The sequence below is a fragment of the Balaenoptera musculus genome, chromosome 12 (genome assembly GCF_009873245.2).
Source record: "Balaenoptera musculus isolate JJ_BM4_2016_0621 chromosome 12, mBalMus1.pri.v3, whole genome shotgun sequence".
Lineage (NCBI taxonomy): Eukaryota > Metazoa > Chordata > Mammalia > Artiodactyla > Balaenopteridae > Balaenoptera > Balaenoptera musculus.
The window spans coordinates 91,335,279-91,359,320 of record NC_045796.1 but is presented as its reverse complement, the minus strand read 5'-3'; the positions used below and the strand labels follow the sequence as shown (position 1 = coordinate 91,359,320).

General features: G+C 36.8%; 1 protein-coding gene across 1 annotated transcript in view; it reads right to left on the bottom strand.

Annotated features, from left to right (window-relative positions):
- Nucleotides 1-9,980, bottom strand: part of LOC118905043 (formin-2-like) — a 44,058-nt gene extending 34,078 nt beyond the window's left edge. The window contains exons 1-3 of the mRNA XM_036871240.1: nucleotides 9,870-9,980; nucleotides 7,383-7,530; nucleotides 5,549-5,553 (exon numbers count right to left, since the gene is read on the bottom strand). Of these exons, the coding sequence (XP_036727135.1) occupies nucleotides 5,549-5,553; nucleotides 7,383-7,530; nucleotides 9,870-9,980 (264 nt within the window). The remainder of the gene's footprint in view (nucleotides 1-5,548; nucleotides 5,554-7,382; nucleotides 7,531-9,869) is intronic.
- Nucleotides 9,981-24,042: the final 14,062 nt, after the last annotated feature.

Sequence of the window (24,042 nt, the reverse complement as noted above, 5' to 3'; positions counted from 1 at the left end):
GGACAGATCATCCAAAATGAAAATAAATAAGGAAATAGAAACTTTAATGACAAAATATACCAGATAGATTTAATTGATTTTTACAGGACATTCCATCCAAAAACAGCAGATTACAATTTCTTCCCAAGTGCACATGGAACATTTTCCAGGATAGATCTCATCTTGGGTCACAAATCAAGCCTCAGTAAATTTAAGAAAATTGAAATCACATCAAGCATCTTTTCTGACCATGACGCTATGAGAATAGAAATCAATTACAGGGGAAAAAAGTAAAAATCAGAAACATGGAAGCTAAACAATATGTTACTAAATAACCAAGAGATCACTGAAGAAATCACAGAGGAAATCAAAAAATACCCAGAGACAAGTGACCATGAAAACACGACGATCCAAAACTTATGGGATGCAGCAAAAGCAGTTATAAGAGGGAAGTTTGTAGCTATACAAGCCTACCTCAAGAAACAAGAAAAATCTCAAATAAACAATGTAACCTTACACCTAAAGGAACTAGAGAAATAAGAACAAACAAAACCCAAAGTTAGCAGAAGGAAAGAAATCATAAAGATCAGAGCAGAAATAAATGAAATAAAAACAAAGAAAACAATAGCAAAGATCAATAAAACTAAAAGCTGGTCCTATGAGAAGATAAACAAAATTGATAAACCATTAGCCAGACTTATCAAGAAAAAGAGGGCGAGGACTCAAACCAATAAAATTAGAAATGAAAAAGTAGAAGTTACAACAGACACCGCAGAAATACAAAGTATCCTAAGAGACTACTACAAGCAACTCTATGCCAATAAAATAGACAACCTGGAAGAAATGGACAAATTCTTAGAAAGGTATAACCTTCCAAGACTGAACCAGGAAGAATCAGAAAATATGAACAGACCAATCACAAGTCATGAAATTGAAACTGTGATTAAAAATCTTCCAACAAACAAAAGTCCAGGACCAGATGGCTTCACAGGTGAATTCTATCAAACATTTAGAGAAGAGCTAACACCAATCCTTCTCAAACTCTTCCAAAAAATTGCAGAGGAAGGAACACACCAAAACTCATTCTACGAGGCGACCATCACCCTGATACCAACACCAGACAAAGATACTACAAAAAAGGAAAATTACACACCAATATCACTGATGAATATAGATGCAAAAATCCTCAACAAAATACTAGCAAACAGAATCCAACAGCACATTAAAAGGACGATACACCAAGATCAAGTGGGATTTATCACAGGGATACAAAGATTCTTCAATATGTGCAAATCAATCAATATGATACACCATATTAACAAATTGAAAGATAAAAAACATATGATAATCTCAGTAGATTCAGAAAAAGCTTTTGAGAAAATTCAACACCAATTTATGATAAAAACTCTGCAGAAAGTGGACATAGAGGGAACCTACCTCAACATAATAAAGGCCATATATGACAAACCCACAGAAAACATCATTCTCAATGGTGAAAAACTGAAAGCATTTCCTATAAGATCAAGAACAAGAAAAGGATGTCCACTCTCACCGCTATTATTCAACATAGTTTTGGAAGTCCTAGACACAGCAATCAGAGAAGAAAAAGAAATAAAAGGAATACAAATTGGAAAAGAAGTAAAACTGTCACTATTTTCAGATTACATGATACTATACATAGAGAATCCTAAAGATGCCACCAGAAAACTACTAAATCTAATCAATGAATTTGGTAAAGTATCAGGATACAAGATTAATGCACAGAAGTCTTTTGCATTCCTATACAGTAATGATGAAATATTTGAAAGAGAAGTTAAGGAAACACTCCCATTTACCATTGCAACAAAAAGAATAAAATACCTCGGAACAAACCTACCTAAGGAGACAAAAGACCTGTATGCAGAAAACTATAAGACACTGATGAAAGTAATTAAAGATGGTACAAACAGGTGGAGAGATATATCATGTTCTTGGATTGGAAGAATCAACATTGTGAAAATGACTATACTACCCAAAGCAATCTACAGAGTCAATGCAATCCCTATAAAATTACCAATGGCATTTTTTATGGAGCTAGAACAAAAAAATATTAAAATATGTATGGAGACACAAAAGACCCCGAATAGCCAAAGCAGTCTTGAGGGAAACAAATGGAGCTGGAGGAATCAGACTCCCTGACTTCAGACTATACTACAAAGCTACAGTAATCAAGACAATATGGTACTTGCACAAAAACAGAAATATAGATCAATGTAACAAGATAGAAAGCCCAGAGATAAACCAAAGCACATATGGTCACCTTATCTTTGATAAAGGAGGCAAGCATATACAGTGGAGAAAAGACAGCCTCTTCAATAAGTGGTGCTGGGAAAACTGGACAGGTACATGTAAAAGTATGAATTTAGAACACTCCCCAACACCATACACAAAAATAAACTCAAAATGGATTAAAGACTTAAATGTAAGGCCAAACACTGTCAAACTCTTAGAGGAAAACATAGGCAGAACACTCTATGACATAAATCACAGCAAGATCCTTTTTGACCCAGCCCCTAAAGAAATGGAAGTAAAAACAAAAATAAACAAATGGGACCTAATGAAACTTAAAAGCTTTTGCACAGCAAAGGAAACCATAAACAAGACCAAAAGACAACCCTCAGAATGGGAGAAAATATTTGCAAATGAAGCAACTGACAAAGGATTAATCTCCAAAATTTACAAGCAGCCCATTCAGCTCAATAACTAAAAAACAAACAACCCAATCCAAAAATGGGCAGAAGACCTAAATAGACATTTCTCTTAAGAAGATATACAGATTGCCAACAAACACATGAAAGAATGCTCAACATCATTAATCGTTCGAGAAATGCAAAACAAAACTACAATGAGATATCATCTCACACCAGTCAGAATGGCCATCATCAAAAAATCTAGAAACAATAAATGCTGGAGAGGGTGTGGAGGAAAGGGAACACTCTTGCACTGTTGGTGGGAATGTAAATTGATACAGCCACTATGGAGAACAGCATGGAGGTTCCTTTAAAAACTAAAAATAGAACTACCATATGACCCAGCAATCCCACTACCGGGCGTATACCCTGAGAAAACCATAGTTCAAAAAGAGTCATGTACCAAAATGTTCATTGCAGCTCTATTTACAATAGCCAGGACATGGAAGCAACCTAAGTGTCCATCATCAGATGAATGGATAAAGAAGGTGTGGCACATATATACAATGGAATATTACTCAACCATAAAAAGAAACGAAATGGAGTTATTTGCAGTGAGGTGGATGGAGTTAGAGTCTGTCATACAGAGTGAAGTAAGTCAGAGAAAGAAAAACAAATACAGTATGCTAACACATATATATGGAATCTAAGGAAAAATAAAAGGGGTCATGAAGAACCTAGTGGCAAGACGGGAATAAAGACACAGACCTACTAGAGAATGGACTTGAGGATATAGGGAGCAGGAAGGGTAAGATGTGACAAAGTGAGAGATTGGCATGGACATATATACACTACCAAACGTAAAATAGATAGCTAGTGGGAAGCAACCACATAGCACAGGGAGATCAGCTCTGTGCTTTGTGAGCACCTAGAGGGGTGCGATAGGGAGGGTGGGAGGGAGGGAGATGCAAGAGGGAAGAGATATGGGAACATATGTATATGTATAACTGATTCACTTTGTTATAAACAGAAACTAACACACCATTGTAAAGCAATTATACTCCAATAAAGATGTTAAAAAAAAAAGAATGAAATTAGAACACTCCCTAACACCATACACAAAAATAAACTCAAAATGGTTTAGAGACCTAAATCTAAGACTGGACACTATAAAAGTCTTAGAGGAAAACATAGGAAGAACACTCTTTGACATAAATCACAGCAAGATCTTTTTTGATCCACCTCCTAAAGTAATAGAAATAAAAAAACAAGTAAACAAATGGGACCTAATGAAACTTCAAAGCTTTTGCACAACAAAGGAAACCATAAACAAGACGAAAAGGTAACCCTCAGAATGGGAGATAATATTTGCAAATGAATCATCGAACAAAGGATTAATCTCCAAAATATATAAACAGCACATGCAGCTCAATATTAAAAAAACAAACAACCCAATCCAAAAATGGGCAGAAGACCTAAATAGACATTTCTCCAAAGAAGACATACAAATGGCCAAGAAGCACATGAAAAGCTTCTCAACATCACTAATTATTAGAGAAATGCAATTCAAAACTACAATGAGGTATCACCTCACACCAGTTAGAATGGGCATCATCAGAAAATCTACAAACAATAAATGCTGGAGAGGGTGTGGAGAAAAGGGAACCCTCTTGCACTCTTGGTGGGAATGTAAATTGATACAGCCACTATGGAGAACAGTATGGAGGTTCCTTAAAAAGTTAAAAATAGAACTACCATACGACCCAGCATTCCACTACTGGGCATATACCCTGAGAAAACCATAATTCAAAAAGAGTCATGTACCACAATGTTCACTGCAGCACTATTTACAATAGCCAGGACATGGAAGCAACCTAAGTGTCCACTGACAGATGAATGGATAAAGAAGATGTTGCACATATATACAATGGAATATTACTCAGCCATAAAAAGGAATGAAATTGGGTCATTTTTAGAGACATGGATGGATCTAGAGACTGTCATACAGACTGAAGTAAGTCAGAAGGAGAAAAACAAATATCGTATATTAACACATATATGTGGAACATAGAAAAATGGTACAGATGAACTGGTTTGCAGGGCAGAAATGGAGACACAGATGTAGAGAACAAGCATATGGACACCAAGGGGGGAAAGTGGCGGGGTGGAGGTAGTGTGATGAAGTGGGAGGTTGGGATTGACATGTATACACTGATATGTGTAAAATGGATAACTAATAAGAACCTGCTGTATAAAAAAATAAAATTAAATTAAAAAAAATAACTTACTGAAATTGATCGATTCTACTATATCTACTCCTAGCTATTTCCTAACCAGTACGTAATTTTTTTTTTGCTAGGGTTTATTTCTTTTTTAAAAAAACATCTTTATTGGAGTATAATTGCTTTACAATGGTGTTAGTTTCTGCTGTATAACAAAGTGAATCAGCTATAGATAAACATATATCCCCATATCTCCTCCCACTTGCGTCTCCCTCCCACCCTCCCTATCCCATCCCTCTAGGTGGACACAAAGCACTGAGCTGATCTCCCTGTGCTATGTGACTGCTTCCCACTAGCTATCTATTCTACATTTGCTGATGTATATGTGTCCATGCCACTCTCTCACTTTGTCTCAGCTTACCCTTCCCCCTCTCCGTGTCCTCAAGTCCATGCTCTACATCTACTTCTTTATTCCTGTCCTGCCCTTAGGTTCTTCAGAACCTGTTTTTTTTTTTTTTTTAGATTTCATATATATGTGTTAGCATATGGTATTTGTTTTTCTCTTTCTGACTTACTTCACTCTATATGACAGACTCTAACTCCATCCACCTCACTACAAATAACTCAATTTTGTTTCTTTTTATGGCTGAGTAATATTCCATTGTATATATGTGCCACATCTTCTTTATCCATTCATCTGTCAATGGACACTTAGGTTGCTTCCATGTCCTGGCTGTTGTAAATAGAGCTGCAATAAACATTGTGGTACAGATCTCTTTGAATTATGGTTTTCTCAGGGTTTATACCCAGTAGTGGGATTGCTTAACCAGTAAGTAATTTTTAACGTAAACAATAAAATAGTGTATTTAATGGGATCAATACTTTTAGTAATATGCTTTTCCTTTTAAAACTAAATATGATTTTATGTGTTTGTTTTTTTCAGGTGTTATTATGTCAACACCCCCTCGTCTCTGAATGTCTACCTTGGCCCTTGATCAACTGTTCTCTGCAACACAGGAAACTCAGAGCCCTACACAGAACACGTGTCCTACATTGTATCTCTTGTATGTGGTTCATTTCAGAGAGTATAGTCCACCAAGTAAATACTAAGCAGTGTTTCAAAAGCATTGGACAGTAAAAGAGGGACATGCAGGGTTGGGTGTGGGCCCCCATTCAGTGCCTCAGTGCAGAGAAGAAACAGGTAAATGCATCGCTCCAGGACTGGGAGAAAAACAGAGGTTATAAGCACTAGGCCCCTCTGCAGACCTTTGGGCAGGAGCCTAGAATAAAGTCCCTGACAGTGTGGGTCATTGTTGGCTTTAAAGGAAACTCATGAGTTAGATAATGAGTGCATTCTGAATGCCAGTCTACACTTTAACACACTCAGACAGTTCTTAAAGTATCCCTGTGTGGTAGGTGTTAACCTCACTACACTGTACAGGGGAAGAAACCAAGTACAGCAGTTAGGAACCTTGCCCAAGGTCACAAAGCTGAAGTGTGGCAGAGCCCAAGCTCCCTGCTTTCAAGCTAAACTCTTCACTACAAGTCCCAATTAGGCTTCTACCCAGCATCTTTCTCTCAATAAGCCAATGGGGGGTGGGAAATATCAAATTCATAACACCCATGCTACCATTTATGAAAATGGGGTGAGGGAGACATTTCTGAATTGTAATAATGCCCTTCTATTTACTCTTCACTTATGGATCACATGTCAATATTCCTAATCAATCCACCAAGAAGAAGCTGGGAATTTATTATGCTGAAATGAAAAAAGAAGCAAGTAATAAACCAAATTCCATAAAAACGTTTTTACAGAAATAGGATTCTTAATTCAATACAGTAAATATAAAGTGCTTTCCTAGTTTCAGGCTCCATATAAAGGTGACATTAATCTCATGTTACCTTCAAAATACTTCAAAAATAACACAAAATACTTTAGTATGACACAAGGACAAAGAGAAAAAGCAACCAAAAAGAAATATTTTTTAGAAAAATATTACATCTGAACACTGAATAATTTTTTAATTACTTAAAATTTTAATTTAGTAAAACGTGTATCTCTATTTTGCCTCTGTCAGTTATCTCTGAAGGCAAAGGAAAAAACGAAGAAAATTTCAAAGAAAGCAGTGAGGGAAGAGACAGGGGAAAGAGGTATGGTGGCTGCCACCCTTGAAGCCAGTAGGCAGAAATTTCTTATGAGCTCTCAGCCCATGCAAGGTGTGCAGCTTCCCCCCGGGTGGTGGCCACAGCTGGACCCTGAAGCAGTGGTTCTCGGACTTCATATACACTGTAGTAACTGGACAACCCAGTGCCCTCTTCCCCAGAACTCAGCAGCCTTGAAGATGGGGCATAGAATTTTCAATTTAACAAGCTTCACAGTGATTTAGCCTGAGTTATATGCAGATTATAATCTAAGAAATACTTGGAAGAGAAACCCAGACTCAATACGCAGTAGGTGTTTCAGAGGTATTCGATGTTACTTTCAGAATATTCACTCTTCCCAGGGGCCTACCTGTGTCCGTATCCTTGGGCCTGTGTTCTTCATCAGGAGGTTTAGATGATGGCCAAGCAGCTGGGACTCTCCTGGGGAACTGACCTTCTATATAATCCAGTGAGTGTGTGGGTTGACTAATTGCAGCCCAGGTGTAAAGTTGATCTTGCTATATTTCCAAAAAAAAAAAAAAAAAAGTAAGCTATTTAAATTCAATCATGAAAAAACTGGAGTCTTCTTGATTGATATTTGCAACATCATTTCTATCATAAACATACGTGTGGTGTGCATATATGTACAAGCAAATATGCATAAAACATTAAACAGCATTTTATACTAGTCAATGTAGATTCATCACATAAACATTCCTTCACACAGTCTTTTCATTTCCATAACCATACGTGTTTCAACTTCTATTCTATGGTAAGATGTAAGTCTCTTTCTTTGGGGGTAGGAGGCCATGTGGGCCTGCAGATAATTACAAGTTCAGAAAACCCACTCAGTCACAGAGCCCCCTGATGAGGCATCTTCAATGCACTGGAATATGCTGTCCCTTTGAAATCTGTTTAAACACTTGTGGCAAAGTCAGAGGACAGGCAGCGCTTGGCACCCAGGATAATAAAAGCTTCCTCGCCTTCAACAGCAGAAAGCCCAGGAAACTGATTATCGTGCATCCAGGTTGAGGACTGTTTGGGAGACAAACTATGAAAATAAAATAAATGAACCTGCCAAGAAAAAAAGAACTGTGCAGGGATCTGGCAGAGAAAGCTCTTCCAAGCTGCAGACCAACAGAATCCAGACAGAATGAGAAGCAGGCTTGTAACTACACCTCGTGCCAGGAAGCCAAGAGGGAACCTCACAAAGCAGGCCACACTGAGGCCTGTGAACAACTTGGGAAACTGCCCGCTAGGACTGCAGGTTAGCAGTTGCTTCAGGATGCAGGTGCTCAATGTACACAAGCCCTGGGTTCTCTTCGTGACGTCTTCCCTCTTTACAGGTGTATTTCCCTAAACCTTTTGACCAACATAAAAAGTAAAGCAGAGAGAATAACAGGAAAACATGCTGTAACCACCATGCTGAGATTGTGAACTTGACTGAACCGATGGAGAGGCACTGATAGTTCCGTAATTTGTTTAACAAGTTAATTTAAGAACTTCATAAAATATTCTTCAGTGTCAACAGTAAAATACAATGTATAGATCAGTTAGTTTAAGCTTCACCTTTAGGGACAGTCACTGGCCCTAACTGAGAACTCAGATTCCTGGGTCAGTGGTATTGAATTGGAAGTGTCCCAATGCAGACCTGGCCAGCATTTCAGTCAGTCACATCTTTCAAGTATTCATACCTTTTTTTTTTTTAATTGATTGATTGCTATGTTGGGTCTTCGTTTCTGTGCTAGGGCTTTCTCTAGTTGCGGCAAGCGGGGGCCACTCTTCATTGTGGTGCGTGGGCCTCTCACTATTGTGACCCATCTTGTTGCGGAGCACAGGCTCCAGACGCGCAGGCTCAGTAGTTGTGACTCACGGGCCTAATTGCTCCGTGGCATGTGGGATCTTCCCAGACCAGCGCGCAAACCCGTGTCCCCTGCATTAGCAGGCAAATTCTCAACTACTGCGCCACCAGGGAAGCCCCCAAGTATTCATACCTTGATTGACACCAGCGGCTTTGCTATTTGTGCTGCTGAATATTAAAAGTAGCTTTTCCAGAACTGTTGACAATAGCCAAAACATGGGATCAACCTAAATATCCATCAACAGATAAATGGATAAAGAAGATGTGGTACATATATACAATGGACTATTACTCAACCATAAAAAGGAATGAAATAATGCCATTTGCAGCAACATGGACGGACCTAGAGATTATCATACTAAGTGAAGTAAGTCAGAAAGAGAAAGACAAATATCATATGATATCACTTATATGTAAAATCTAAAATATGACACAAATGAACTTATCTATGAAACAGAAGCAGACTCATAGACATAGAGAACAGACTTGTGGTTGCCAAGGGGGAGGGGAGTGGGGGAGGGATGGATTGGGAGTTTAGGGTTGGTAGATGCAAACTATTACACTTAGAATGGATAAACAACAAGGTCTTACTGTATGGCACAGGGAACTATATTGAATATCCTGTTATAAACCATAATGGAAAATAATATTAAAAAAAAGTCTCTATGTGTATAACTGACACACTTTGCTGTACAGCAGAGTGGCACAACATTGTAAATCAAATCTACTTCAGTAAAAAAAAAAGTAGCTTTTCATTGGCAAAATGAGTGGTTTAATTGGCATGATATTAGAAATGAGCTCTCGTTGGTAAAAGTAAAGGAATTCAATGAATGTGAACCAGCAAAAACATCAGAGAATATCCTCATTCTTAAAAGAACAAGGTAAGACGTGAGCAAGTGGCGATGTCAACGCTCAATGCGCTGATGGTGCTGCATCCAGTGCTGGTCTAGGAAGCAGCTCCTAGGCTGTCAGCAACCACTCGGCACAGAATCCTGCCGTCCTCATGTCCACATCACCTGAACCTTCCACGTAAGGAGCAGTCAAGCACTCGCTGCCAGGGGAGCGAGATGTATGTTCCCTAAAAGGGGAACTCTGACTTAGCGTCATCATCCTAATAGTAAACCCATTCAGCCTCGGACTTCATCTGCTCCATATAAAAGAGGCAGAACCAGCAGCTAGGGGGACAAATGGTTGCACTCAGGATTTCATCACTCACTGAAAAACGAAGTTTGGTACAAGCACTCTGCAAAAGCCAGAACAGCCTGGCCAGTCCTGCAGTCTATCAGCCCCACCCCAGGACTGGAATACGTTACAGCCCTGTGATGACAAAACCTCTCCTTCACCGTGTGGCTCCATGAGCAGAAAAGCAACCACAAAGCTTTTTCATGGCTCTTTAACATCTACAGAATCAGATGTCAACTCTTTGAACTGTCGCTTAAGTTTTTCTATATTCCTCCCATTCACCCCCCCAGATTCATCTCCCCGAGTTTCCTAAATCAAGCTCCACTCCACTAGAAGGCCCCACTTCACCTCCCCACCCATGGAATCTAACCGATGATTAAGTCTAGCTGGGGTGTCCCCTCCCCACTCCAAAGTCACAGTGCCGACAGGCTGGCCACCCCTCATGTTGACAGCTACCAGCACGTGATCCAAATCAGTGGCTGAACATGGTCCTGAGTGTAGGTTGTCACCCCTCAACTGCCTGAACTCCTTCAGGATATGAGGTGTGTACACAAGTCCTGTAAATCTCCCTGAGCACTTCACAATGTTAAGACTCCATAAAAGCCACTTAATATCTACTGAACTGACGCATTTGTCACATGAAAAGAAAAAACAAAAGAGTTGGTTTGTCAACATGAACAGCAGCTGGAGCTGGGGAATCTCATTTTCTACACTTGCTTTTTTTTTTAACATCTTTATTGCAGTATAATTGCTTTACAATGGTGTGTTAGTTTTTGCTTTATAACAAAGTGAATCAGCTATACATATGTTCCCATATCTCTTCCCTCTTGCCTCTCTCTCCCACCCTCCCTATCCCACCCCTCTATGTGCTCACAAAGCACGGAGCTGATCTGCCTGTGCTATGTGGCTGCTTCCCACAAGATATATATTTTAATTTGGTAATATATATAAGTCCATGCCACTCTCTCACTTCGTCCCAGCTTACCCATCCCCCTCCCAGTGTCATCAAGTCCATTCTCTAGTAGGTCTGAATCTTTATTCCCGTCCTGCCCCAAGGTTCTTCATAACCATTTTTTTAATTTTTAGATTCCATATATATGTGTTAGCATATATATTGGAATTTGTTTTTCTCCTCCTGACTTACTTCACTCTGTATGACAGACTCTAACTCCATCCACCTCACTACAAATAACTCAATTTCGTTTCTCTTTATGGCTAAGTAATATTCCATTGTATATATGTGCCACATCTTCTTTACCCATTCATCTGTTGATGGACACTTAGGTTGCTTCCATGGCCTGGCTATTGTAAATAATGCTGCAATGAACATTGTGGTACATGACTCTTTGAATTATGGTTTTCTCGGGGTATATGTCCAGTAGTGGGATTACTGGGTCATATGATAGTTCTTCTTAGTTTTTTAAGGAACCTCCATACCATTCTCCATAGTGGCTGTATCAATTTACATTCCCACCAACAGTGCAAGAGGGTTCCCTTTTCTCCACGCCCTCTCCAGCATTTATTGCTTGTAGACTTTTTGATGATGGCCATTCTGACTGGTGTGAGGTGATACCCCATTGTAGTTCTGATTAGCATTTCTCTAATGATTACTGATATTGAGCATCCTTTCATGTGTTTGTTGGCAATCTGTATATCTTCTTTGGACAAATGTCTATTTAGGTCTTCTGCCCATTTTTGGATTGGGTTGCTTGTTTTTTGATATTGAGCTGATGTGCTGCTTGTAAATTTTGAAGATTAAACGTTGGTAAGTTGCTTCATTTGAAAATATTTTTTCCCATTCCAAGGGTTGTCTTTTTGTCTTGTTTACGGTTTCTTTGCTCTGCAAAAGCTTTTAAACTTCATTAGGTCTCATTTGTTATTTTTGTTTTTACTTCCATTTCTCTAGGAGGTGGGTCAAAAAGGATCTTGCTGTGATTTATGTAGTAAAGTGTTCTGCCTATGTTTTGCTCTAGAGTTTTATCCTGTCTGGCCTTATATTTAGGTGTTTAATTCATTTTGAGTGTATTTTTGTGCATGGTGTTAGGGAGTGTTCTAATTTCATTCTTTCATGTGTAGCTGTCCAGTTTTCCCAGCACCACTTATTGAAAAGGCTGTCTTTTCTCCACTGTATATTCTTGCTTCTTTTATCAAAAATAAGGTGACCATATGTGCGTGGGTTTACCTCTGGGCTTTCTATCCTGTTCCATTGATCTATATTTCTGTTTTTGTGCCAGGACCATACTGTCTTGATTACTGTAGCTTTGTAGTATAGTCTGAAGTCAGGGAGCCTGATTCCTCCAGCTCCGTTTTTCTTTCTCAAGATTGCTTTGGCTATTCAGGGTCTTTTGTGTTTCCATACAAATGGTGAAATTTTTTGTTCTAGTTCTGTGAAAAATGCCATTGGTAGTTCGATAGGGATTGAATTGAATCTGTAGATTACTTTGGGTAGTATAGTCATTTTCACAATGTTGATTCTTCCAATCCAAGAACATGGTATATCTCTCCAACTGTTTGTATCATCTTTCTTTCATCAGTGTCTTATAGTTTTCTGCATACAGGTCTTTTGTCTCCCTAGGTAGGTTTATTCCTAGGTATTTTATTCTTTTTGTTGCAGTGGTCAATGGGAGTGTTTCCATAATTTCTCTTTCAGAATTTTCATCATTTGTGTATAGGAATGCAAGAGATTTTTGTGCATTAATTTTGTATCCTGCTGCTTTACCAAATAAATTGATTAGCTCTAGTAGTTTTCTGGTAGCATCTTTAGAATTCTCTATGTATAATATTATGTCATCTGCAAAGAGTGACAGCTTTACTTCTTCTTTTCCAATTTGGTTTCCTTTTATATCTTTTTCTTCTCTGATTGCTGTGGCTAAAACTTCCAAAACTATGTTGAATAATAGTGGTGAGAGTGGGTAACCTTGTCTTGTTCCTGATCTTAGTGGAAATGGTTTCAGTTTTTCACCATTGAGAACAATATGGCTGTGGGTTTGCCATATATGGACTTTATTATGTTGAGATAAGTTCCTTCTATGTCTATTTTCTGGAGGGTTTTATCATAAATGGGTGTTGAATTTTGTCAAAAGCTTTTCCTGCATCTATTGAGATAATCATATGATTTTTATTCTTCAATTTGTTAATATGGTGTATCACATTGATTGATTTGTATGTATTGAAGAATCCTTGCTTTCCTGGGATAAACCCCACTTGAACATGGTGTATGATCCTTTTAACGTGCTGTTGGATTCTGTTTGCTAGTGTTTTGTTGAGGATTTTTGCATCTATGTCCACCAGTGATATTGGCCTGTTGTTTTCTTTCTTTGTGACATCTTTGTCTGGTTTTGGTATCAGGATGATGGTGGCCTCATAGAATGAGTTGGGGAGTGTTCCTCCCTCTGCAATATTTTGGAAGAGTTTGAGAAGGATAAGTGTTAGGTCTTTTCTAAATGTTTGATAGAATTCACCTGTGAAGCCCTCTGGTCCTGGGCTTTTTGTTGGAAGATTTTTAATCACAGTTTCAATTTCAGTGCTTGTGATTGGTCTGTTTATATTTTCTATTTCTTCCTGGTTCAGTCTCAGAACATTGTTCCTTTCTAAGAATTTGTCCATTTCTTCCAGGTTGTCCATTTTATTGGCATATAGTTGCTTGTAGTAATCCCTCATGATCCTTTGTATTTCTGCAATATCAGTTGTTACTTCTCCTTTTCATTTCTAATTCTATTGATTTGAGTCTTCTCCCTTTTTTTCTTGATGAGTTTGGCTAATGGTTTATCGATTTTGTTTATCTTCTCAAAGAACCAGCTTTTAGTTGTATTGATCTTTGCTATCATTTCCCTCATTTCTTTTTCATTTATTTCTGATCTGATCTTTATGATCTTTCCTTTGGCTAACTTTGGGTTTGTTTGTTTTTTTCTTCTTTCTCTAATTACTTTAGGTGTAAGCTTAGGTTGTTTATTTGAGATGTTTCTTGTTTCTTGAGGTAAGGTTGTATTGCTGTAAACTTCCCTCTTAGAACTGCTTTTGCTGTATCCCAGAGGTTTTGGGTCATCATGTTTTCATTGTCATTTGTTTCTAGATATTTTTTGATTTCCTCTTTGATTTCTTCAGTGATCACACATTTCCTTTATTTAAATAGTGTATTGTTTAGCCTCCATGTATTTGTGTTTTTCTGATTTTTTCCTGTAATTGATTTCTAGTCTCATAGCATTGTGGTCAGAAAAGATACTTGATATGATTTCAATTTTCTTAAATTTATCAAGGCTTGATTTGTGACCCAGGATATGATATATCCTGGAGAATGTTCCATGAGCACTTGAGAAGAAAGTGTATTCTGTTGTTTTTAGATGGAATGTCCTATAGATATCAATTAATTCTATCTTGTTTAATGTATCATTTAAAGTTTGTGTTTCCTTATTTATTTTCATTTTGAATGATCTGTCCGTTGTTGAAAGTGGGGTGTTAACATCCCCTACTATTAATGTGTTCTTCATTTGCTTATTAACAAGGTACCAGAGGGGTACTTTTTGTGCCTCAAATGGAAAACAAATGTATCAAGTGATCCATTATATCTAAACCTATTCACAACTATACCATATAAAGAAAAATATGGAGCAGACAAAACTCCTAGGATATAATCAGTGCTCTACCGCAGACAAATCTCATAACTTTATGAGGCCTCAGTGTTCTCACTGGTAATTCAGGAAAACTGGCTTCTCTTGTGTTTTTCACAGGACTGGAGTGAGGCGGGGCAAACACTATGTGGAAAGAGCTATGAAAACTACATACTGTGATTCAAGTATAACCACCACGACTACTACTTGTTTTGATTTATTTAATCTATGTTTGATTAGAATAATCACACATTTCCTTTATTTTGAAAACTCCTTTTTAGAGGAATTAAATATTGTCATCATATGTACAGAACACCTCCACAGAACCAGCACTAAATATTCGCTTTATTTTGAGAAGCTAGGTGAGCAAACTGTAGCAGGCATAGTTCCCTTGACATTTGTGCTGATTGTCACTAAGTTTTGAATTCAATTAACAACTGCCCTGTCGCATTTCCTCAACCACCCATGTATGTCTTTTTCCCTGTTGTATTTCTGTTTAACATTTCTGAAATGTATTTATTATTTTCCCAAGTAAGATGTGCAAGCTTCCTGCCACCAGTCACCAACCACATCCTATACCCCTTGTTTTCCCCCAGTTTTATTCTGTATACGTAACAGACACACAATGAGTATTAAGGAACAACAAAGGTCAATACCAATAAAAGTTGTCAAAAAAAAAAAAAGTTGTCTTTTAACAAATTACACCATAGTTTTATATGAGTTAAAACAGGAACACTTCTCCCCGGCACTACTCCACTGCCTTAAATTCTTAAGGTCTGTTTTGATTTTTGTTGAAATGGATCATTTTTTCCTATTAAAGAAAACAGATACAAGCTTTCAACCTTAGGCAGATCAGAAGATTTAAAATCACAATCTGAAAGTGGCATAAATAGGCCACAAGCTAGAAATCTCAAAAAAGAAAACAGTTTCTTTTAGCAGATACTTCCCCATCTTTTAACTGGACTATAAATAATAACCACCCTAATAACTCAGAGCTGTAATTCACAAATAGTTTATTTTAGAGGGCCCACTAGAAAATTGTAACAACTGAAGTGAGGCATTCTAAGAGTGCTTTGTTGAAACTGTTGTAGTCAAGATGAGGGTTTGGTTGTCACCTTAAGACAATGCTTGGTAACGTTTCTGTTGATGGTGCAGTATACAGGAGATTTCATCCCCTTCAGTCTGTGCCTGAGGGAGGATCTAAATTACTCCCTGACAGGCATGGCTGCCCTTCCCATCGACACTCCTGGGACCTGTCAGCACGTGGACATGGGCTGCCCTGCCTGTGGGAACAATCCTAGTCTGGGCTCCTCACCTCCTCAGCTCTCATCACTGCCCCAGCTCCAGTGTCTGTCTTTCAAGGCCAAAGGGTCTCTATTTAAGTGGTAAATATAGTCTGTGTATTCCAGACATCCCAGGAAGTGCATTCTCCTAACAAACATCGACTGTTTGACCGAGGGTAACAAAAGTAAAAAATTGCCACAAAGTACGGCATGCAACCTTTTCTTTACATGCACGCTATCCATCCCTGGAGTACAGAGAAAAATCTGTGTCAGGCCAGCAGACGGCTGTCACCCCACACCTGGTCACACTGACCTCAAGAACTGCTCTAGCCGAGCTGAGCCAGGGTGTGACCACTAAGAACAAGACAGCCAGGCCCTCAGAGAGTACATGGAAGGTGTGTCCATCCCCTTCCACAGCACTCTCCGGAGAAGGGTTCTGAGGATCAAAGGTCTCATCTTGGAACTTTACATCTTCATTTGAAGAATTAAATACCTGGATGGTATTGAGTTTATTTGTGCTCTGTTAATCCCACGGATGTGATGTGCTTTTTGTTCTGGCTATTGGAAAATCTGAAATAGGCATATGGCCCGCATACCAGGTGTTTTCCGGTTCCAAAATGTATGCTTCTGATTAGCCTCATTCCTACCTCCATTTATGTTCCCCCTGCAGTTTAGTTTTGTCTTTTTTTTTTTTTTTTTTTGGTGCACTCATGGCTGAATTTTATTATTTTACAGTATTTTACTTTTCTTACTAATCATTGTAAGTACTATTTGGAACTAGGTGGTGATGAACACATTATTAATATTACAGAAATGATGGAAAATCTATTTATTTATCTACTTTCACTCCCTTGAACTTTTTATGACTGGAAGGATAAACGGTAGATGTACTGAGAGTAGACTGAATTGGGCTCACGATATTTTAGTTTGCATTGATCATTTAATCATTAAAAAACAGCAGCACAACTATATAGAGTTGCTTTGAAATAGGAAAGATAAAAAACAATAACTAATCAATACTATACACAACAGCATCCACTGGGTATAATATTTTCTAATCCTTCCTTTAATATATTATACAGCTGTAATCATACTGCACATGATTTCATAATAACATACTGTAGACTTTTTTAAACTATTGCATCATTTTCACACAGATAATTTATATTTTTGTCACAATCATGACACAGTTAATATTATACTGTAGCCATTTAATCAGCTCTTGACAGAACACATGAATGTGACTGCCCAAAACACCCCTGGTTCATAATTAAATAAGAAATTACAACCCTGGAAGAGGACACTGACCCTTGAACAATGTGGGTTTAAAGTGAGAGAGTCCACTTACACAGGGTTATAAATACTGCCATGCTCCATGGTCTGTGGCTGATTGAATCTGTAGATGCACAGGAACCACAGATATGGGGCCGACTATAAAGTACAGCGAGATTATCTCCTACATTATTCGAGGGTCAACTGAGTACATAAAAATGAAAAATAAAAATAAATTATTAGAGTAACACCAAGAAGACTAAATCTAAAGACAATCCGAGGTCTCTGAAAATGTTTCATGATAATATAAATGGGTGTTTTCTTAACTATGTTGAAAACAAGCACTGACATACTACTTTTGAGACTGCAAATTTGTGCAAACTTTCTGAAAGGGAATTGAATAGCAAAAGAATTTAAATATTGATACAATTCAACTTCCATTCATGATAAAATTTCTTACCAAAGTGGGTATAGAGGGAACATATCTCAACATAGTAAAAACCATTTATGACAAATCCACAGCCAACATAATACTCAACAGTGAAAAGGCTGTAAGTCTTCCTGCTAAAATCTGGAACAAGGCAAGGATGCCCACTCTCACCACTTCTATTCAACATTGTAGTGGAAGTCCTAGTCACAGCAATCAGACAAGAAAAAGAAATAAAACGTATTCAAATTGAAAAGGAAGAGGTAAAGCTGTCATTATATGCAGATGACATGATACTACATATAGAAAACCTTGAAGACTCCATACAAAAAATACTAGAACTGATAAATGAATTCAGCAAGGTGACAGGATATACAATCAATATACAGAAAGCTATAGCATTTCTTTACACAAACAATGAAATATCAGAAAGAGAAAGTAAAAAAAATAAATTCCTTTAAAAATCACATCAAAAAAACCAAAACAAAACAAAAACTAAGGAATAAACTGAACCAAGGAGGTGAAAGACATACACTGAGAAATGTAAAATGTAGATAAAGGAAACTGAAGATGATTCAAAGAATGGAAAGTTATCCTGTGCTCTTGGATTGGAAAATTAATATTGTTAAAATGGCCATACTACCCAAAGCAATCTGCAGATTTAATGCAATCCTTATCAAATTACCCATGACATTTTCCAAAGAACTAGAGCAAATAATCCTAAACTTTATATGGAACTACAAAAGGCCCAAAATTGCCAAAGCAATCCTGACAAAAAAGAACACAGCTAGAGGCAGAACGCTCCCAGACTTCAAACAATATTATAAATCTACAGCAATCAAAACAGCATGGTATTGGCACAAAAACAGGCATATAGATCAATGGAACAGAATAGGGAGCTCAGAAATAAACCCACACACCTATGGTCAACTAATCCTCAACAAAGCTTTGTACCTTCCTCTTCAGTAACAAATGGCTCTCAAAACTAAATATTTAATAAATTGAATAGAAATGCTATTTGATATCTAACATCAATAGCAATTGAAAATCTAACCAGCTAAATTAGTGGAGTAAGAAAACCCTGAATTCACCTTCTCCCATGGGTACACCAAAATTTAAACTATTTACAGAGCAACTATCTACAGCAAAGATAAAGAAAGAGTATTAAAATTAGCAAGGGAAAAGCAACAACTTATGTACAAGGGAGCTCCCATTAGACCATGAGATGACTTTTCAGCAGAAACTTTGCAGAGAATAGGGAGTGGCATGATATATTTAAAATTATGAAAGGGAAAAACCTATAACCAAGAGTATTCTACCTGGAAAAATGACCAATCAGATTTGAAGAAGAGATCAAAATTTTACAGACAAGCAAAAAGTTAGAGTTCAGCATGACTAAACTGGCTTTACAAGAAATATTAAAGGGATTTCTCTGAGCAGAAAATAAATTACCACAACTAGAAATGTGAAAATTCCAAAACGAAAAATCTCATCACTGAAGGAAAATATATAGTAAATATAGTCATCAAGTTAAAAAGGAAGAGAACAAAAGAGGAGGAATGAAACAAACAAAAACTACAAAATCCCCCAAAACATTAAAAAATTGGCAACAAGTACATATCAATAATTACTTTATTAATGAACTAGGTGCTCTGATCATAACACATAGAGTGGCTAAATTGATGCAAAAACAAGACCCATATATATGCTGCCTATAAAAGACTCACTTCAGTACTAAAGACACACACAGACTGAAAGTGATGAGATTGAAAATGGTATTCAAAGAAATGGAAAGGAAAAGAAAGCTGAGGCAGAAATGCTTAGACAAAATAGACTTCAAAACAAAGACTGTAAGAAGGACAAAGAAAAGAATTATATAATGATAAAGGGATCAATTTTACAAGATAGTCTATTCTAAATATATATGCACCCAACATAGGAACACCTAAGTACATAAAGCAAATATTAACAGACATTAAGGGAGAAATTCACAGTAACACAATGATAGTAGGGGCTTTAACACCCTACTTACATCAGTGAATTGGTAATCCAGACAGAAAATCAATATAGAAACACTGCTCTTAAATGACACGTTAGATCAGACGAACATAATATGTATGTGTAGCACATTCCATCCAAAAGCAGCAGAATACACATTCCTTTCAAATGGACCTGGAGCATTCTCCAGGATAGATCACATGCTGGGCCACAAAAAAATCTCAGTAAATTCAAGAAAATTGAAATCATATCAAGCATCTATTCCAACCACAACACTATGAGACTAGAAATAAATTACAAAAAAAAAACTGCAAAAAACCACAAATACATAGAGGTTAAATAATATGCCACTAAACAACCAATGGGTCACTGAAGATATTGAAAAGAAAATTTAAAATTCTTGGGGACAAATGAAAACAGAAACACAATGACCCAAAATCTATGAGATGCAGCAAAAGCAGTCCAAAGAGAGAAGCTTGTAGCGATACAATCCTACCTCAGGGAACAAGAAAATGACAAATAAACAACCTAACCTTACACCTAAAGGAACTAGAAAAAGAAGAGCAAACAACACCCAAACATAGCAGAAGGAAACAAATAATAAGGATCAGAGCAGAAATAAATGAAATAGAAACTTAAAAAAGCAATAGAAAAGATCAATGAAACTAAGAAGTGTTTCTTTGAAAAGATAAGCAATATTGGTAACACTTTATCCAGACTCCCCAAGCAAAAGAGAAAGAGGGCCCAAATATAAAATCAGAGATGAAACAAAAGTTACAAATAGCACTATAGGAATACAAAGGATTATAATAGACTACTACAATCATATGCCCAAAGAAAAGGGCAACCTAGAATAAATGGATAAATTCCCAGAAACAAACAATTTTCCAAGACTGAATCAGGAAGAAATAGAAAATAGGAATAGACCAATTACTAGTAATGAACTTGAATCAGTAATCAAAAACCTCCCAACAAACAAAAGAACAGATGGCTTCAAAGGAAGATTCTACACAACATTTAAAGAAGAGTTAACACCTATCCTTTCAAACTACTCCAAAAAATTAAAGAGGAAGGAATGCTTCCAAACTCAGTCCTCAAGGCCAGCATCACCCTGATGCCAAAACAGGACAAAAATATCACACACATACACACACACACACACACACACACAGACAGGCCAATTTTGAACATAGGTTTTAAAATTCTCAAGAAAATATTAGCAGACCAAATTCAACAATTCATTAAAAGGATAATACACCATGATCAAGCAGGATTATTTCCAAAGGATGAAGTATGTTTCAGTGCTCACAGATCAATCAATGTGGTACACCTCATTAACAAATTGGATAATAAAAATCATATGATCATCTCAATAGATGTAGAAACAACTTTTGACAAAATTAAATATCCATTTATGCTAAAAGCTCTCAACAAAATGAGCAGAGAGAGAACATACCTCAACATAATAAAGGCCATATATGACCATCATACTCATCAAGCAGAAAATACTTTTCTCTAAGATCAGGAACAAGACAAGCATGACCGCTCTCGCCACTTTTATTACGTAGTATTGGAAGCCCTAGCAATCAGACAAGAAAAAGAAATTTAAAAATTCAAATTGGAAAGGAAGTAGTAAAACTGTCACTCTTTGCAGATGACATGATACTAAACATAGAAAATACTAAAGATGTCACCAAAAAAACATTAGAACTAACAAAGGAATTCAGTAAAGTTGAAGGAAACAAAATTAATATACATAAATCTGTCACATTTCTATATACAAATAATGAACTATCAGAAAAAGAAATTAAGAAAACAATTCCATTTACAGTCACATCAAAAAGAATAAAATACCTAAGAATAAATCTAACCAAGGAGTTAAAAGACTTATACTTGGAAAACTATAAGGCATTGATGAAAGAAATTGAAGATGACATGAACAAATGGAAAGATATGTTGTCCCATGGATTGGAAGAATTAACATTATTAGAATGAACAAACTCCCCAAGGCAATCTACAGATTCACTGCAATCCCTATCAAAATACCAATGATATTCACAGAACTAGAACAAATAATTCTAAAATTTGAATGGAAACACAAAGACCCCAAATAACCAAAGCAATCTTGATAAGAAAAAGATCAAAGCTGCAGGTATCATGCTCCCTGGTTTCAAACTATACTACAAAGCTACAATAACCAAAACAGTATGGTACTGGCAAAAAACCAGGCACATAGATCAATGGAGCAGAACAGAGAACCCAGAAATAAACCCACACTTATATGTTAAACTAATTTATGGCAAAGGAGGCAAGACTATACAATGGGTTGGAAAAACTGGACAGCTACATGCAAAAGAATTAAACTGGACTACTTTCTCACATCATATACGAAAGTAAACTCAAAATAGATTAAAAATTTAAATGTAATACCTGACACCATAAATCTCCTAGAAGAAAACACAGGTAGTATGCTCTTTGACATAAGTCTTAGCAATATGTTTTTGGATATGTCCCCTTAGGCAACGGCAACAAAAGCAAAAATAAACAAGTGGTACTACATCAAACTAAAAAACTTTTGTACATATCAATAAAATGAAAAGGCAGCCTACTGATAAATGGGGAAAGATACTTGCAAATGATAATAGTGGTTAATGATAGAGGGTTAAAATTCAATATATACAAAGAACTCATACAACTCAACATCAAATAAACACCAAATAACCCTATTAAAAAATGAACCGAGGACCTGCATACACATTTTTCCAAAGAAGACATACAGATGACCAGCAGATACATGAAAATATACTCAATATCACTAATCATCAGGGTAATGCATATCAAAACACAACAAGGGGCTTCCCTGGTGGCTCAGTGGTTGAGAATCTGCCTGCCAATGCAGGGGACCTGGGTTCGAGCCCTGGTCCAGAAAGATCCTGCATGCCACGGAGCAACTAAGCCCTTGTGTCACAACTACTGAGCCTATGCTCTAGAGCCCGTGACCCACAACCACTGAAACCCAGGTGCATAGAGCCCATGCTCCGCAACAAGAGAAGCCACTGCAATGAGAAGCCCACGCACTGCAATGAAGATTAGCTCCTGCTCACCACCACTAGAGAAAGCCCGTGTGCAGCAATGACCCAACACAGCCAAAAATAAATAAATAAAATAAATAAATTTTTTTAAAACACACAAAAAAATCACCTCATACCTGTCAGAATGGCTGTTATCAAAAAGACAACAAATAACAAATGTTGGTGAGAAGGTGGAGAAAAGGGAGCCCTCATACACTGTTGGTGGGAATGTAAATTGGTGCAGCCACTGTGAAAAACATTATGGAGTTTCCTCAAAAAATTAAAAATAGGATTACCATGTGATCCAGCAATTCCACCTCTGGGTATTTTTCTAAAGAAAACAAAAACAATAATTTGAAAAGACATATACACCCCATTGCTCATTGCAGCATTATTTACAATAGCCAAGATATGGAAGCCACTTAAGCATATATCAATAAATGAAGGGATAAAGAAGATGTGGCATATACGTACACAATGGGATATTACTCAACCATTTAAAAAGGATGAAATCTTGCCATTTGCAACAATATAGATGGACTTAGAGGGTATTATGTTAACTGAAATGTCAAACAGAGAAAGAAAAATTTCAGAATCATAGATAAAGAGAATAAACAGGTGGTTGTCGGAGTGGGAGGGTTGGAGATGAGTAAAATAGGTGAGAAAGATTAAGAGGTCCAGTTTCAAAATGAGTCACAGGAATGAAATATACAGCATGAGGAATAGAGTCAATAATACTATAATAACTTTTTATGATGACAAATGGTTACTAGACTCATATGGTGATCATTTTGTGATGTATAGATATATCAAAGCACTGTTTTGTGCACCTGGAATGAACATAGTGTTGTAGGTCAATTTTATTTCCATTTTAAAAAAAGGATATTATGGAAAAACTAAGCAAATTTGTATAAACTATGGACTTTGCTTAATAATAATGTATCTATAGTGGTTCATTAATTATAACAAATAGACATACTAAGATATTAAGAATAAGTGATATTGGGTGTGAGATTTATGGTACTCTGTGCAGTATCTCTGCAATTTTTCTGTAAATATAAATCTGTTCTAAAATAAAAGGTTCGTTTAAAAAATAAAAGTAAATAAAAATAAAAAGCACTTGTAAACTTTAAAAAATCTAACTATCCTTTTTCACTGTGGACACTAAAGAATAATAATTTCTGATTACTTCATAAAAACTGATTTGGTGTATATGTTTCCTAGTGATCTCAGAAATAAATCACAGCAAGATCCTTTTTGACTCACCTCCTAGAGAAATGGAAATAAAAACAAAAATAAACAAATGGGACCTAATGAAACTTAAAAGCT